A 17,569-nucleotide genomic window follows, 5' to 3' on the forward strand; every position below is an offset into this window, starting at 1 on the left:
CCTGTGGAGCGTGTAATGTGGCAGTCGAGTCGCATAGGAAGTCTTTCCACAATAGACCAACATGAGAAGCAAGAGAAAGTGAGAAAACATGTTTCTCATTCACAGGCTTCACCTGGGAACCACAGGACAAAAAAAAATACACTAGTGTAAAGCTTATTCAAAATACCGGCAACCTAAATCAGATGGAAAGGGAAGCGTTTCCAGGCAAATTTCAGAATAAGTTTGCACCGGTGTCTACCAGTAAAGGCAAGAACATGTTAACTGGAAAGAAAGTTATTGAAACATCTTCTTTGCCACTTCCTACCTCTGAGATTCTCTCAGTCAGCTGTAAACCATTGGTTAATTACACCCTTTCCTGATTTTCTGTTTCTGTAATTTCTGCATCATCTGGAATCTCTTCTCTCCGATCCCTTTTCCAATGTCCCTTCTTCTTGTAATAGGGAAGCTTCTTTCTCTGCTTCTTTTCTAGACTGACTGGAATGGAGGTTATTTCCTTTAGTAAATAATATTTAACTGAACAGTAAACACAGCTGTTTTTAACTTCTTTTTCTTCTTCATATTTTTTTAGGTTGCCTCAAAACTGAGTAAATGTTGCTAAGATTTGGGTAACCACCTGTCTTTGCCATTCTGCCATTTTTTTTAAAATTTAAGCTTGGCTAGTCAGCAAGAGAGCCAAGGTAAAGGTGGATAGGACCAGAGGATGATTTCAATCTGCCCCTGGACCCATGCATCTAAATGTTGAGAATGACTCAGAAAATCTGCTGATGGAAAATAACGCGTGAGCCAGCTCCTTTAGAGTATAACACTGCAGTTTGTCCCAGCTCACCAGTAGAGGAAAGGCTCTGGGCAGTCTCTTCCAGTAGTCTCCTAAGCCCTGAGTTCTACAGTTGTGGAGGGTGGTGAGTAGTTGGCTACTCCTTGATGCAGTGGGACATTTTCTGGCCCCCAGAAGGCTTGTGACATCAACTGAGTACAGCCTCCTGCTTGCAGAGTTCCACACAATAGCCTGTGCATATGTGCAAGCCTGGGGGTCTGAGTTAAAATGTTGTGAAGGATGTCTGCACACTTCCAGGAACCAGGGAAAGTGTTCATTTGAAAGGTATCAGCCCACAGCCATGCTGGGCAGATTCTCAAAGGCATCAGTATTACTGGTGATCAAATAAGATAGCTGGTCTCTCTCACATGTTAACAAGAAAAATGTGCACTTACATAGCTTGTTGGCTTTTTTCTCATGCTGGTATATTCATCAACATAAAACTTTTAAAAAGTTTTGCATTTTTCCAAGTACTTAGGGAAACTGATTTGCATCACATTGCCTTCATATTGGGATCACCCTTTTTCACAAGTTTCTCAGCTATTCCCTGAACGTATCTGTGTATAATCTCTGCTTTCCCAGATACATGATGTATGGAGACAGCATCCACACTGTGATAGAAAGTGCGCTCAGGGCTAGGATATGAGGCACAGAAGGCAGGTAATTCATTACCCGCTAAAGGAGTTGTGTCCTCATCCTTCTTTGAAGAGAAATCCACTAACAAATGGGACCATATATCTAACAAATCTCCACTTTTCTCTTTTCAGGATGTATTTGAGTCTAGAAGGGATAAAGCGGTGTAGGGGGAACAGAGGGAGTATAAATAGCAAAGAAAAGAAGAAAAGTTTGCTGTGAAAGAGAAAGCACTTTAAATTCTCACATTCCCTCTTCCATTCTTCTCTTTCCAAATCATTTTTAACTTTCTTCTTAGGATGATACCCATGCAATAAATACCAGTAATTGTTTAGAATGGGGCCCTCCTAAAACCCTCAGACATCCTAAAATTTAGGGGGGTGGTTCTCACATGTATTCCAAATGCGACAGAGGAGTCTAGCTGTTTAAGAGAGGGAACTGCCAGCAACATTCCTGGCTTCCCATAGTTTTCCTCTCTCAGAAGTAGTTACAATCCTGATGGCATGTTCGAGCCCAATTTACCCACGATTACTCAATAGTAAAATTTCGACTTTGGAGAGGGGAATTCTGGCTAGTATTCCAAAAGAGCAGAGCACTAGAAGAGAGACCGTGTTTAACCCAGGGCCTTCTACACAACTTTTTGTGGCCACGTGACCTTCAGCTGGTCCATATAATTCGAAATGCCATTTACATCTCACCCTCATCATCACATCACTGGGGAAATACAATTCAAACTTAAACTGCCTGCCATCCCAGTGAACTTGCTCCACCAAGTGTAGACAATAATGAAGCAGTTTAAATATTAAATAAGCATTAAACCAGACTGTGATATGCACGGCAGGCTATCTGCTCAGGAGATCACTAAGAGAAATAAACCTCAGCGTTTTATGTAGTCAGGCAGATACAGTCTTTTCATTACACACTGTCTATTGTTCTTATCGAAAGAAGAAATACAACTTCTGGTTTTATGACAGACAGGGTGTTACATCACAGAGCTTCGTGGCTAAACTTACATTCCCGCAGAAACAGGAAGACAGGGTGCAATGGTCACATTTCAAAGAGAGTGTCCTAAGGCTTCCAAGAAAAACATTCATGGCATGGAGAATTGGTGAGAGGCTCATTTTGCTTAAAAGATTCCATCCATTTGAAATTAACAGATACCATTTATAATTTCAAGTTCTCTAAAGGGAATGCTACACAAAAGGGGGCATTTGTCTTTCTAGTATCAGGAAAATTATTATTTTATTTATTATTAGTTTAGGTTAATATCTACTTTTACACCACAAATGAGTAGTAAACTAGGCAGAATCATGACCAACAGGAAAACAAATTGGCAAGGGAACAGTTTAGACTATATGCATTAGTTGTTTATGAACTGACAAAATTACCACGCTAGAGGCTTTGTCTGGTAATATTTCTGAATGAATGGATACAAGAGGATATAATAAAGAGAAATAACTGAACCTTCACTTGTAAACCTCTTTAATATCTTCAGTGAGATGGACTGTTGGCATGTTTGATATAATGTATCTATGCACATGCTACCGTTTCAAGCTCTCATGCCCATTTCATGATGAACTTACTTAATTTTCTGTCATTTCTGACTTGAGTTCTTACTCTTACCCATAAACTTGCTTTTCCACTGTAGCTCAAAAGACTAGTATGTATTAACTAATCAATTTGGAAAAGAAAAGTTCACATGCCACAATGTTTAATTGTGGTGTTTTCAAATAAATGGTAGTGTGTGTGTAGATATATACATATAAATAGACACACACATATATTACAAAGGAGAATTATGTGTGTATATTTTATATTATAATAATTTGAAATTTGCTTTGTGAGTAAGAATTAACTATAATCTAAAGTTTTATAATATCTTATACAGCCTTTCTATCATAACAATCACAATTTTCCTAAGTCACGTGTAATCCCATAATCAATCATGATATTTAACTGGCTTTCTTTGTGATAGATTCACATAAATCCTGTAACATTGGACACTGGTGCTGTAGTTATATTGCTCCTGCAGTCCACTGGTATGTTACAGTTTCAGCGGCTGGCATTTTGCTGCCACGGTCACTTCAAGGATGTGTTCCTCCATGCTGCCCTCTCCTGGTCTAATTATAGCATAGCCTCCATCCAAGAGATGCTCTCAGAGAACCCTTTTTATTATGGAGGGAAACTTTATGTAAAATTCTTTTTTTTGTCCCAGTGTTTGTTTTTATTGTCAACACTTAGGTGTCATGTAGAAAACTAGTGGATTCAAATAAATTGGTCATTAAAACCGTGTGTATACATTGCTGTTGTAAATAAAAATATTACATTGTGATTTACATTATTGGCTTCTTATGACATGGTTATGATCCATACCCCCAAGGCCAAATGTACTCTGCTAAACCAATTTAAAACAAGGTTCAAAACCGGTTTAAAAAACAAGCCGAGGACAAGATGCTGGATGGTGATAGGATATATCAATCAAGATACCCTCATCAAAAGAAGTGAAAGGAAGTCAGAGATAACGGAGATGATTAGGAATTAAAAAAAAAAAAAGAACACTGGATGTTTAACAGTGGCAGAAGGGACATAGACAAGTTACAAGGTCTGAGAAATCTCACCAAGTTCTTCATGAAAAGCCCATGAGAAAGAAGTTTCTAATACTTTGCCTACATAATAACCAAACATTATTCCTGATATCAGCTGAGAGTGGGTCGTCCCTGAACCTCCTTATCTCCTTATATAACTGCTTCAGTTCTCTAACTCATGCCTCCTCCTTTTTTAAAAGTGTGACTCTCTGAAACAAGAAATGTACCTGTATTCGCTCATCTTAATTGGATCACTCTATTTCTAAGAATAGTGACTGGAAAAGGATTATTTGGGCATGAAAACTGGGAAACTATTTAATAAATGTTCTGTTAACCTTCTATGTTAAGGTCCTGTTCATACTAATGATAGCTACCATTTTGAAGGATCCTCAAAGTCTTGGGAACTACATCAAGTACTTGCTGTTACTATGTATTTCACCATGATCAAATAGCCACCTTCCAGCTCAAGTCAGAAACTCAGAGATGATAAGTAACCTATCCCAGGTTCCACAGGTGGTAGAGTAGCAGCTAGGCCACTGAAATCCAGCTGGTCCACCTTGAAAGCCTGTATGCCAGCTTCCATCACATGGTGCTGCCTTTTCCAAAATGCAAAGGTGAGTGATGCCAATGGATGGTGAACTCCAAAGGAAGCCCACAGGCACACCGGCTACTATTTACTATTTTTAGCTGCAAGGGTTTCTCAGAGCAGCAAGTTTTCCTGGACTCTGGCCATCTGTTAACTGAAAAAAATTATGTCTGGATGATTTTTTGACAGCCCATCAGTAATTCTGGCATCTTTATACCAGCAGAACTTCCTTGTAATCAAACTATTACTAAGAATAAAATGCATTTAAAAATGAGTAAAAGGGGTGGGTGGAGTGGAGGGGAGATAATGGAGACAACTGTACTAGAACAACAATAAAAAATGAGTAAAAAGATATGAATACACTCATCTGGAATTTAACCAAAATTAAGTGTGCTCCAGCACACTTAATTAAGTTTTCTCTAGCAAAAAATAGTCAAAGGATTGGACACATCAAACTTTAAACACACACATACACACACACACACACACACACACACACACACACACACACAATCACCAGATACAACATTCAAAAGAATTCATTCACAACTAGGTAATAAATCACCCTACAAACACAACTACCAATCAATTTGGTGTTTAACAAACATTTTAATTCATAAGCCCCCACCCTTTTTTTTCCTTGTACTGTTTTTAACTGTCAGGTCTATAACACAGAGGGCTAGTTGTACTGTTAACCAGTTGATTTCCTGGGGTCAGTGCTGAGACACCACTGAGGGTCGCACCTCTGGCCTCTCTCTAGTGGTAACTAATGCTTTAGTTTGCTACCCTGGTCCAACTTAGCATTTGCTCGCTGGGCCTGAGCTGTAACCCTGAGCCTGGGGTAGTTGGCTATGGGGCAGAGCTAAAACAACTGGTGAACCAGACTTGCCCGACGTTGTTAAAATTAACTTCTGTCCATCTGGTTTAAGGGTCTGATTGCCAAGGTTAAGATCAGATGGCTATGAAACTTTGTTTAAAATAGTCTGACAGGCAGATATAGTCACAGGAGTCTTAGCACCAAATTTTAGAAGGTCACTTGGAAATGCTGGTTTCACTGTGGTATTAGAATTTGCTTTGGTAACTGTGGTATTCATTGCAAGGTGGTTATTAGGGTGGTGACCTTACACTGGGATTAGTTTCGTGGAAATGGGCGTGGCTGTAGAGTCACCAGTAGAATTTATGTTTACAATGTCTTCCAGTTCTGTCTCCATGAGAATTAGGGGTGAAATGATAATAACCTCAGTACTTTCATCATCCACTAAAGTTAAACCAGTGGATGCAAACTCTTCATCTCGGCTGGCATCGCTTTCAGGATCCTTCTCCTGCTAGAAAATTGGTCCGATGCTTGCTTGAATGACAGTTCCGTAGAATCAGGCTTAGAGGAGTGTTATTTACCACCCGGACTAATCGCCATCTCTGTATACAACCTGATATATACACTTTAAACTTTATTTCCCCACCGCCAGCCACGTCCACGGGCGCTCCACTTGGTGCTGCCATTGCTTGGACTACCCCCTTCCCGCATACCTGCTGGCCATTGGGATGCTTGGCTGGTGGGCTTCATGGAGAAAACAGACACACAGGAAGTTACCATACAAAGGGGAGCGTAGGAAGAACGATCTGGGTGGCAGGCAGCAGGGAAAGGGGGGGCTGGTACAAAAGGACAGAGCAGCAAAAACAATTCCTAGAAACCCAAGGCCAACAGACCGGGCGGCTCAGACCGCACATTTCAGTGCTGTCCGTAGCCAAGGGAGCCCTTCCCCCAGACTGCCAGGAAGGGGTGCTGCCCCACGACAGCGCCCGCCCCTGTGCCCATGGGAAAGGGCTGACAAATCGTAATCTTCTTTTTCAGCTCTCCTTGTGGTTGCAGTAATAAAGTAGGTAAACACTTAGGGTAATCTCCTACTTTAAAAATCTGTATTTTAAAAGTATAATTTAGAATTCCATAGCTCTATGAGTATTTCACTCATCAGGGAATCCATTTTTTTCTCTTTCTAATCATTTCCAATTAGAAACGATAGCCGTTTCCCCCCAAGATCTTATGTAGTTATTTGCTGATCTCCTTTATATGGCCTTTGGCTTTGTTTCAAGTATGTAACTACAGCATTTTTAATGACAGAGGAAACACAGATTTCCCTTGTTAGGGTTATAAAATTGAGCATTACTGAATGAGATTATTAATGCATAGATTTAGTGATGCTATGTTAAATGTGTGGCATGGTTTTTAAAATAAAAAAAAATTGCAGTAAAACATACACGCCATAGCTAGGCCTAACATCAGTATCGCAAAGGGTTATATTACATTAATTGGCATTTTATTATTTTTCACAGTGCTTAAATATTTTTTATAATATTTTTTGGAACAAGAGTTTGGTGAAACTTGCAAGGTTAAAATGTAGTACATTCCTAGTGCTATTTTTTTAAGCTTAAAGATTTTTATAGATCCTTCTTTTCAGCTCAAAAAGAAGCATACAATTCTCCGATGATCTAAAATTTAATACGTTGCCTTAGGAGTGTGAAAGATCTCGTTAAACACGTTAAATGGTACTTATTTATAATAAACCCGATCATTAAATTGTGTTCGCTTTGTTACATCAGTGCATAGTCTCACAAATTTATCTGACAGTTGCTTTTTTCTCACCAAGAATGTATTGAGAAACATGTCTTTCTCACAATTTGCCTACGGAGAGTGTTTTAATAATCCATTTCACTCTTCTTTGACCATCTCTTTTTAGGCTGACTGGAAGCTTTGTGCCAGACTTGATAGTGAGCATGAGTAGTCAAATGTGGCTGCACCTGCAGACAGATGAAAGTGTCGGATCTGTTGGCTTCAAGGTCAACTACAAAGGTAATGATGAATGGCTGCTATGGGAAATATGTTATCTTAATGCCACCAAAGAATACTTTTAAATTTTAGTTTAATTGCATCTACAAAATAAGTCTTCCAGAATACAAGCAAGGATATAGTTTTTAAATGCTTTTCTTTTTAAGTTATTTAACAAATGTTTAGTTCACTTTTCTTTACACAAAATAGTTTTGTTTGAATGTGTTTATTTTGCATACACCAAGTCTCCCCTAGCCCACAATACTAGCTGTATGCTTTAGTCACTCCAGACTCCTAGCCTTTCCCAGAATAGATAGTACAGTGCAGTTTTATATACTTCATAAAGTTTCCATGACAAAAAAAAATATATATATATAGACATATATGTCTACACTACTTACTAAACTTTTAAATAGCAAGTAAAGGGCTTGATTTCTCAAAGAATTTTGGGAACTTTTCTTGTAATCTTTTACTTCATCTCTCAGATCAAAGACATACACTTAGTTTTTAGATTATTAACTCCTTTGTAACTCATACACACAAGTGAGTGGAGTTAGTACGGACCGTCCCTGTGCTGGTAGTGACAGGTTGATGATTAATTACATGTGTATAACAAAATCTTCTCTTCTGGTGCAAGCATTGGGGAATCATGAATACCTTTCACAGGATGAACCTTGGTTAAAGTTAGAAACAATGGATCTATATACACAGCATGCTTATTAGAAATGCTAATTTGGAATTATGACTGAAGAGATATGTAAATGTTGACAAATTCCATTAAAATCCATGCTTTAAAGGATGAAAATGTAGAAGAGCTCATCAGAACATTATGTTCCTTGAGTTTATTATTTCTTTTGTGGTAAAAATTATTATTCTCTAGCTTATCAATTAAACAATGACTATACAAAATTCTCTCACTTGCATAATAATAATTTTTACTCAGAGTTTCCTTCTTCAAACATTGGCTTGCCATGCCTTTGTACCGCACACATGGAAATGAATGCTTTATGTTGTCAAGGAGACCGGACATATGCAATCTGTGGATTCAACTTGTGACTAAATTTGGCACTATATTAATTTGAATAGTTTGTAAAATCTATTTGTCAGTGGTTTTAAAAAATAAAACGTTAGCCTGTTATGTTTTAAAATGTACTTCTCTTCCATTTAAAATTCACATCTATCCTCAGTAAATGAAATAATGTAACAATTTAAAGAGTGTTCAGCTAACATCAAAAGTATCTCATCTTAATTTTTCTTTTCCCCCCTCTTATTTGTTTCCCCTCTAAATGGTGAACTGAAACTGGCATCCTTATATTCCTCTCAGTGTTATTATTTTCTTTGCCCTATAAAAGTTACCTGCCAGAAAACCCGGAGTCATTCAAACCATAGAAACTGTATTCATCATTAATGGCAGGGCTTCGACAGAGAACAGTTATTAAAGCCGGTGAACAGGTTGGGGCAGCAGGAGAGTGTTCTCTTGATATTTACAAAGCTCTTCACTCCTCAGTAGTTCAAGAGCAGAAAGTACCCGTTGTAAAAAAGCACAGAAATTAGCATTATTTTGTTTTCTTTCTGTCAGTGTTCAACAAGACTAACTCAGAAAAATATTTCCTAAGGATCTGTTTATTGCCCACTTCAAAATGAGCTGGTGAATATGGAAGGAGCAGCCAGATATTATCTCTCTCAGGAAGATCATAGTATAGTGACTGAGAGAAATGTACCCAACTATTCATACACAAATGTCTACAAAGATGAGATATTTGAAACTAACCCAGGAGATTCTTTGGGAATAATGCCCTGATTCTCCCTCCCTTCATTATGCTCATTCCAATCTACCCTCCACTCTGCTAATAGTGATCTCCCAGCAGTAAAGAGGGAATCATATTACAAAGTTAATCTGTTTCTGCAACTTTTCATTGTCTAGAGTTAGAGTCAGAAACTTCCCTGGACCTTACCTTCCAGCTTTCTTTACACTGTTTTTGTCTTCCTCCATACAATCCTTTTTTAATTGAATTATTTAGACTTTTCTGAACCCAGCAAGCTGTTTCACACTTCTCCTCTGGACATTCAGTAAATTCTGCCTGAATCCCTATTCTAATTTTAATTCAACAGCACATTACTCATCCTTCAAGGCAAAGTTCAAATATGTTTTCTTCTCTGATGTTTTCCCACCTATTATAAAAGAACATTTCTGTTTTATAAAACCTTCCCTTATAGATGAGTAGGAACCCCAAAACTGAATTTCTTTATTAAAAATTTGTACATTTATTCTTTTAAAAATATTTTAAATTTGTTTTTAGAGAGAGGGGAAGGGAAGGAGAAAGAATGGGAGAGAAACATCAATGTGTGGTTGCCTGTCACATGTCCCCTACTGGGGACCTGGCCTGCAACCCAGGCATGTGCCCTGACTGGGAATCGATCCTTTGCTTCACAGGCCCGTGCTCAATCCACTGAGCTACACCAGCCAGGTGTGCATTTATTCTTACATGTTTAAACTTCAGTCACCCTCAAAGTGCTCTCCATTTGATGCAATATACTTAATTGAGAACTTTTTCCCCACTGCTCACAACAGTTTTTGAACCTGTTGATTTTAATGCATCCAATGCATTAAATGCTGTCTTGTCATTGTTGTTTCCCCTCTTGCACATCCGCAAAACATTTCCCTTTGAGGGCTTTTTTCATCCAGGTGAACAAACAAAAATAAAGATCCATTGAATAAAGAGGAGGGGGCACAGGGGTCATGTAGTTTTTGGTCAGAAACTGCCAGACACTCAGCAGGATGTAGGCAGGTGTGCTCACAAGTCACCCCTCCCCCTTGCGAAATGGGCAAACACAATGAAAGAGTCTTCAAGAAAAAACTCACTGAAGCCAAACATAGCCTCTCACAACAATGGCAGCTGGTACACTGATACAGACAGGTTTCTAGAACACTTACCCACCCTCCAGAAAAAAAATCTCACTTTATTGGCCCCCCCTCATATGCTATATAACCCGTAACTAGATGGGAATATGTCATATTCATCTTTATTGTTCCAATAACAATCCCCTTTTTGTCCTTGTTGGTGATTAATGATTATTTTGGCTTTAATAAAGCCAAACAAATGTTTAACCTAATCACATTATGCAATATAGGGTAAAATATGTCTGCAAAAGTTTGTTTATCATGAATTTTTTTTCTACAAGGAAAATCTCATTTTTACATTCTCCATAATTTAAAAGCTGAACTCAGAGTTAAAGCAGCATTCATTCTGAGAAGTTTCGGATTGTGATGTACAGATAGCTTCAGCAACTTAGTCTACTAAAATTAATTTTCATAATTATCATGCTCTCTGTTAAGTAGTGTGTTGGTTCTGAATGGAACACCTGCTAAAATAGCTTTCCAGTTCTGATCTAAAGATAACTTCTTTTTTTTCCTCACCTGTAGATTTTGTATGACATACCTTTAAATGTAGCTTTCCTAGAAATCAAACATATTTTGTTATATAGATTTTTTAAGTTAAAAATCTAAAGGTAGTGACTAAATTATATAACTTAGATTTTATTTTTTATAATGTATTATCTTAGGATTTTTTTTTTATCAAGGGAGAATGGAGAGAGAAAGGCAGAGAAAAATCTATGCAAGACAGGAACATCTATTGGTTGCCTCTTGTTCCTGGGATTGAACCTGCAACCCATGCATGTGCCCTGACTAGGAGTTGAACCCATGGCCTTTGGTGTTGCAGGATGATGCTCAACCAACTTAGCCACACTAGTCAGGGCATTTTTTTAACAATGCATTTTAATCCTTAAATAGTGTTTTGCAAGTTGCCTAAGTCAGCATTTGTCTTTTAAAATTAAATCTATTGGGGCAACATTGGTTAATAAAATCATATAGGCTTCAAATATACAATTCTATGTATTGCATTGTGTGCCCGCCACCAGTCACATCTTCTGTCACCATATATTTGACCCTCTTTCTGCTTTCCTCACTCCCCACTCCCCTTCCCTCTAGTGTCCACCTGGTGCCACACATCGCTCTTACAATATTATTAACCATATTCTCTGTGCCGTACTTTACATCCCTGTGACTGTTTCATAGTTTCCAGGTTGTACTTCTTTATCCTTCACTTTTTTTGACCAAGCTCTAGAGTTTTTTTTTGTGCTACTTTCATAAAAGTTGGGTTTTAGGATTATTGCAGTTTCAAAGAATGACTAAGGAAGTGGTTCAATGCTCTGGAAGACTTTGAATAGCATAAAAGTTACGTCTCTGAGAGTAAGAGATACCCTAGCTACAAAACCATTTGCTAAGTTTCCTTAAATGTAAATACTTAGCAAATTTTATTTTTTCCCCAATAACTATCCATCTCTTCAAAATTCTTCTTGGAATAATGTTGATCATTTAATTTTGTTACAAAATGCCTAAGGTTATAGTAATAATTTTCAAATATATTGAGACATAGTTAGCTCTATAAAAATCACTTTCTAAAAATTAATAAAATATTTTTGTAGATGCTATACTTATAGCACATATTAATTTTAAGGACTAAATTGTTCTCTATCTCTTGGTCTTCACCTGCTTTTTCGCCTGCTCAGACATCTTTCCACTTTCTCTGAGTAACTGCTCTCAGCTTTGATGAGCCTGATCTCTTCTAATTCAGTATAGCTCTACAGGTTTGCATTGGACAAATCAAAACTCCCTTGATACACTTGTCATTTCAGGATGGAGAATTGATATAGATGCTGGGTGAAAGCAAAGCTTATTTTCTGAGCTTGTAGAGTCCTAAGGGCCATTTAACTTGGTTAAATGGCTCTTAAAGGCCAAAAAAGATGGCCAGAAAAGGCCAGCTTTTGTTACCTGGTGCCAGAAACTTGCCAACAGAGGCAAGGCAGAACCAATAGATGGAAGAATGAAACACAGTACTGTGGACATAATTGAAACTTCTAAATGCCTAAAGGGGACGCTATACCTTGGTTTTCCAATTGCGTGAGGCTATAAACTTATCCTTGTTTAAGCCATGGGAAATTCTAATCCTGTCACTTATAACTAAGTGAATCCTGATTAATACACTTGTCATCTCTTTGTTGTTTAATTCTTTCAACTTTTAAAAAGGGGAATGTCTATATTTCAGTTTAATTCATTCAGAAACATATTTCTTTATTTTTAATGTGTCCTGGCTCAGTAGATTAGTTGGTTAGAGCATTGTCCCTATAATGCAAGGTTGAGAGTTTGATTCTCAGTCAGGATCAGATGTGAGCAAATAGATCAACAGCACAAAATAGAGAAATGAGAAACAAACCCACATAAATATGATCAACTAAACTGTGTGAAGGAACACAGGTGATGCAATGGAGAAAATATAGTCTTTTTAACAAATGGTGCTGGAACAACTGTCATCCACATACATAAAATGAATCAAGATACAGGCCATACACCCCTCACAAAAATTAACTCAAAATGGGTCATAGACCTGAATCTATAATGCAGAACTATACAACTAAAATCATTGGCCAAATGTACAATGTGGAACTGTACCACTGCTCCTAGAATATAATGTAGGGGTGACTTTGAGTATGGTGGTGAATATTTAGATATAACACCAAAGGCACACTCCATGAAAGAAGAAATTGATAAGCTAGACTTCATTAAAATTGAAATCTTCTGCTTTGTAAAAAACTATGTAAAGAGAATGAGCAAACAAGTTACAGAATGGTAGAAAATATTTGCAAAACATATACCTGATAATGGACTATTATTCAAAAGGTACAAAGAATTCTTAAAAGTCAATAAATAAATGAACAAATCAAATTTGAAAATGGGCAAAAGATATGAACAGACACCTCACCAGAAGATATATACATGGCAAATATGCGTATGAAAAGATGTTTAACATCATATGCCAATAATGAACTGCAGGTTAAGACAATCAGACACTCTTACATACCTATTACAGTGGCCAGAATCCAAAACATGGACAACACCAAATGCTGGTGAGGATGTGAAGCAACAGGAATTCATTTATTTATTACTGGTGGGGATGGAAAAGGTAGAGTCACTTTGGAAGATAGCCGGAAGTTTTTTTATAAAACTCAATATATTCTAACTGTATGATCCAGCAATCACACTTTTTAGTATTTACCCAAATAATTGAAAATGTATATCTACACAAATCCTGCACATATATACTTATAGTAGCTTCATTTGTAATTACCAAAGCTTGCAGCAACCTAGATGTTCTCTAGTAGTTGAACACATAAATAAACTGTGGTCCAGCCCTGGGTGGCATAGCTCAGTGGATTGAGTGCAGGCCCGAAAACTGAGGGGTCTCCAGTTCAATTCCCAGTCAGGGCACATGCCTGGGTTGCAGTCCAGGTCCCCAGTAGGGGGTGTGTGAGAGGTAACCACACATTGATGTTTGCCTCCCTCTCTTTCTCCTTCCCTTCACCTCTCTCTAAAAATAAATAAATAAAATCTAAAAAAAAACCCAACCTGTCGTCCATCCAGATGATGAAATATTATTTAGCACTGAAAAGAAACAAGCTATCAAACCATAAAAACACATGGAAGAAACTTAAATGCATATTACTAAGTGAATGAAGATAATGTGAAAAGCTGAATACAGTATTCCAACTATGTGACATTCTGGGAAAGACTAAGCTATGAAGAAAGTAAAAAGATCACTCATTGCCAGGAATTAAGGAGCAGGGAGGGATTATTAGGCGAAGCAAGAAGATTGTTAGGGCAGTAAATTTATTCTGTATACGACAGTGGTGAACACATGCCACTATACAACTGTCAGAACCCACAGAGTGTACACCATGAAGAGTGAGCCCTAATGTGAACTAAAGACTTCGGGGGGTGATGTGTCAAGTTACTTTCATTGATTGTCACAAACGTGCCACTCAGGTGCAGGACATCAAGGTGGAGGGAGGCTGTGTGTGTGTGTGTGTGTGTGTGTGTAAGGAACATCCGGGGACTCTGTATTTTCTACTCAGTTTTACTGTCAATCTAAAATTTCTCTTAAAAACAAGTATCTTGATTAAAAAAATAAAATTTATGAAACAAAATTTAATAGTACTCCTAAAGATGTTAAGAATGTTTGTAAAATTATAGTATTTTATATTATTAGAAGTATAATATTTGAAAGCATCGGGTTATTGCTCACATTGATCTGTTAACATAGCTTTCTGGCTTAGTCTACTACTTGGTTTCCATGGCACATTTCCAGGCTAGGAAACAAGAAAAACAACTTTGTGAGGGCATCACTCCACAGCATATTCTGGCCAGTACCCTAAACCGTCATTCTATTGATTGTAGTTTCCACCGAATTTCAGACTACATTAAGTTTATTTCAGAGAAGTAACTTTGACTCAAATTGTCTTGCAAAACACCACTCAAAATAATAATAATGCTATTTTCTTCTGGATATATCCCTGGTGGTAATAAGGAGACAGAAACATTCTATCTCTTTAATTCAATTGTGAAACTCAGTACCGTCGTCACCAAGTCGGGGTACATTGAAAGCAATTACTAATGTAGAAGAAATTTTTTTTCTGTTACTTTGAAGAACACTACACACTTAGGTTAAAAGATCTTTTTATAAATACCTTGGTTTATCCTTTTTGGAATAATCATATTGTCGGTATATGCTGGCAATTGTTATGGTCCATAAACATCATGAACAGCCAACATTTATTAAGCACACTCTGTATGTGAAACTGTTAGATATATAAGATGGGCAGTTTGAAGTGGGTGAAGTGATTCATACAAATAATAAAAATATAAACAATGCATACAGAGTAACAGAATATAAAGTAGAGAATTACATTGACAGCCAATATCTGTTTATCTTCAGCGTGATTATTTTCCCTTCAAGGTTTTTGTGCTGTGAAGTTATGCATGAAGAGAAATCTCATCTTGCTTCTACTTAAGCAAAGAATATGACAAAGCCAGGGAAAGATTTGTGAATTTTTACACATATTTAAAAAGATGTGATGTGATCATGATATTTGCACATCTTTTATTTTGTGACACTGCATCTTCAAGTTTTGGTCAGAAAAGATGTATAACCATTAGGAAATCTGATGCTTTAAGCTTAAAAGAAGGGAATGAAAATGGCAAAATTAAATACCAATACATATGCAAAGGCCATTTACATGCTAAAACATCAGATCTGGAGCTATAGTTGTGTCTCGGGTCCTTTCCCAAAATAAGTTGTAAGGGCAAGAAAAATGTAAGATGAGATTAATTAATTTACATCCCTATAGTCAGTTTTTATACCAGTGAAACAACTAAAAATACTTACCCAGGGGTGTATTTCTCAAACAACCAAGATACAGAATTGAGAAACAAAGACTTCTGAAGGAAGTGTAACGAAACAATATAATATCCACGGCTTTATGACTGAAGCATAATTTTTTAAACTTATTTAAATGTTCATGAACATTCAGGAATATATAGTAGGACTTTTGGTCAAACTCACACTTCTTCAAGCCTGTCGTTCACAATGCATTTTAAGGCAATTCTCCCATCACCTTTAGATCTGAAGATAGAAGGTCCAACAAAATGAAAAGTTTCAAGACTCTGTGGAAGTAAACCTGTAACAATGAGATACAGAAAGCTAGCTATAAGGTTTGGATACCAACACACCAAAAGAAAAAACAAAAGAAATTATGTCTTTCTAAACAATTCAAATTCTCACCTAAATCTTCCTGTATTTTTTGGACTATGGGATGCACTTTCCCCCAAATTTTGGGGGACAAGGTGGGTGCATCTTATAGTCCAAGGGTAGCTTACCTGGATCACTGTGGAGGCAGAGGGAAACCTATGTTATTTATGTTATTAAATATTTTACCATGGTTTTTTTTGCTTCAATTTTTTTTCCTATTTTCCTCCTCTAAAACCTAGATGTGTCTTATGGTCTATTGCATCATAGCTAATTTCAAAGTTTATATTTATAACCTGATGGTTTACTTATTTATTTTGGAGGGCAGGGAGATGTATGGAAACAATAAAAACTAAGAAAATTATGAATCAGTTAAGGAGAAAATGTAACAATCATAAAAGAATAGTCCCGTTAGGTTAGGGCCCTACTTTATTGTGTCTAGTGCTCTCCCTTTGACAGCGTAAATGAGCAGGGTGTTGTCACTGAGGAAACTCAGCTGCTGCTGCTGTTGTGTCTCCCATATTCTATATAATTTTCAGTTATGCTTAGCAGACAATATTATATTAGTTTCAGGTGTACACCCAGTGACTAGACGTTTATATAAGTTGTGAAGTGATCACTCTGATACAACTAGTTTAAGTGAGGAGCCAATTCGAAACTGGAAATTGAGCTCTATGACTCTCAAAGGTAAGCTGACCACTGCAAGTCTGCTCTCTCCATGTGTGGCTCACTTAGAACTGTCTGTAAGATGGTAACTGACATGTTTGCATGCCTACTATACACCAAACAACATGCTACAAGCTGCGATTATGTGATCTAATTTAACCTTCATGTGTGCACACAATTTCAGTTTGCCAGTGCCAAATTTAAATAACCACAGAACTTCAAGACACACTCAATTTTGAATACTCACACATGTATTTTGCCTGTTTCTAACTAGTCTATAGTGGGGAAAAATCTATGTACATATTTAAATATATTTATTCAAAATATTTAAATATTATTTAAATATAAAAGAACAATTGTTTTCTATTTATCTTAGAAAAACCTAATTTATAAATCATTCTTTATATATATGTAAAAAGTACGGGATTCAAAAGGATGAATCCTTAATACAGCGATACTTCAAATTATAACTCATATCGTTCATTCATGCATCACACAAATAACATCTGTGGACCTACACTGTGAGGTGATGTGGACCTGAGCTCTTCTTTTAAGGCAGTCCCTGCCTTTTCAGACAAGAGGTGGACACAGACATAAGTAAAAGTACATTGTTGTGCATGCAATAATAGAAGCATGGACTGATTGCAATGGTAGCACAGAGGAGAGAGTAATTAATTTGGCAGGGGACAAAGCATCAGGACAGGCTCCAGACAGGAGATGATATCGGGTCAGCAATGCTGGACGTGGAAGGGGTGGATGCTGGAGAGTTTGTAAAGCCCATGGGCAAAGAAATGGAATGATGAAAGGCCTGTTTTGAAG

General features: G+C 37.2%; 1 protein-coding gene across 3 annotated transcripts in view; it reads left to right on the plus strand.

The window, feature by feature from the left end:
• Positions 1-17,569, plus strand: part of CSMD3 (CUB and Sushi multiple domains 3) — a 921,636-nt gene that overhangs the window by 473,242 nt on the left and 430,825 nt on the right. For all 3 annotated transcript variants that reach the window (XM_053661036.1, XM_053661038.1, XM_053661039.1), the window contains one exon: positions 7,354-7,466. In XM_053661036.1, the coding sequence (XP_053517011.1) occupies positions 7,354-7,466 (113 nt within the window). The remainder of the gene's footprint in view (positions 1-7,353; positions 7,467-17,569) is intronic.

Source organism: Artibeus jamaicensis, unplaced genomic scaffold, assembly GCF_021234435.1.
Source record: "Artibeus jamaicensis isolate MK-2021 breed Jamaican fruit bat unplaced genomic scaffold, CSHL_Jam_final scaffold_916, whole genome shotgun sequence".
Classification (NCBI taxonomy): domain Eukaryota; kingdom Metazoa; phylum Chordata; class Mammalia; order Chiroptera; family Phyllostomidae; genus Artibeus; species Artibeus jamaicensis.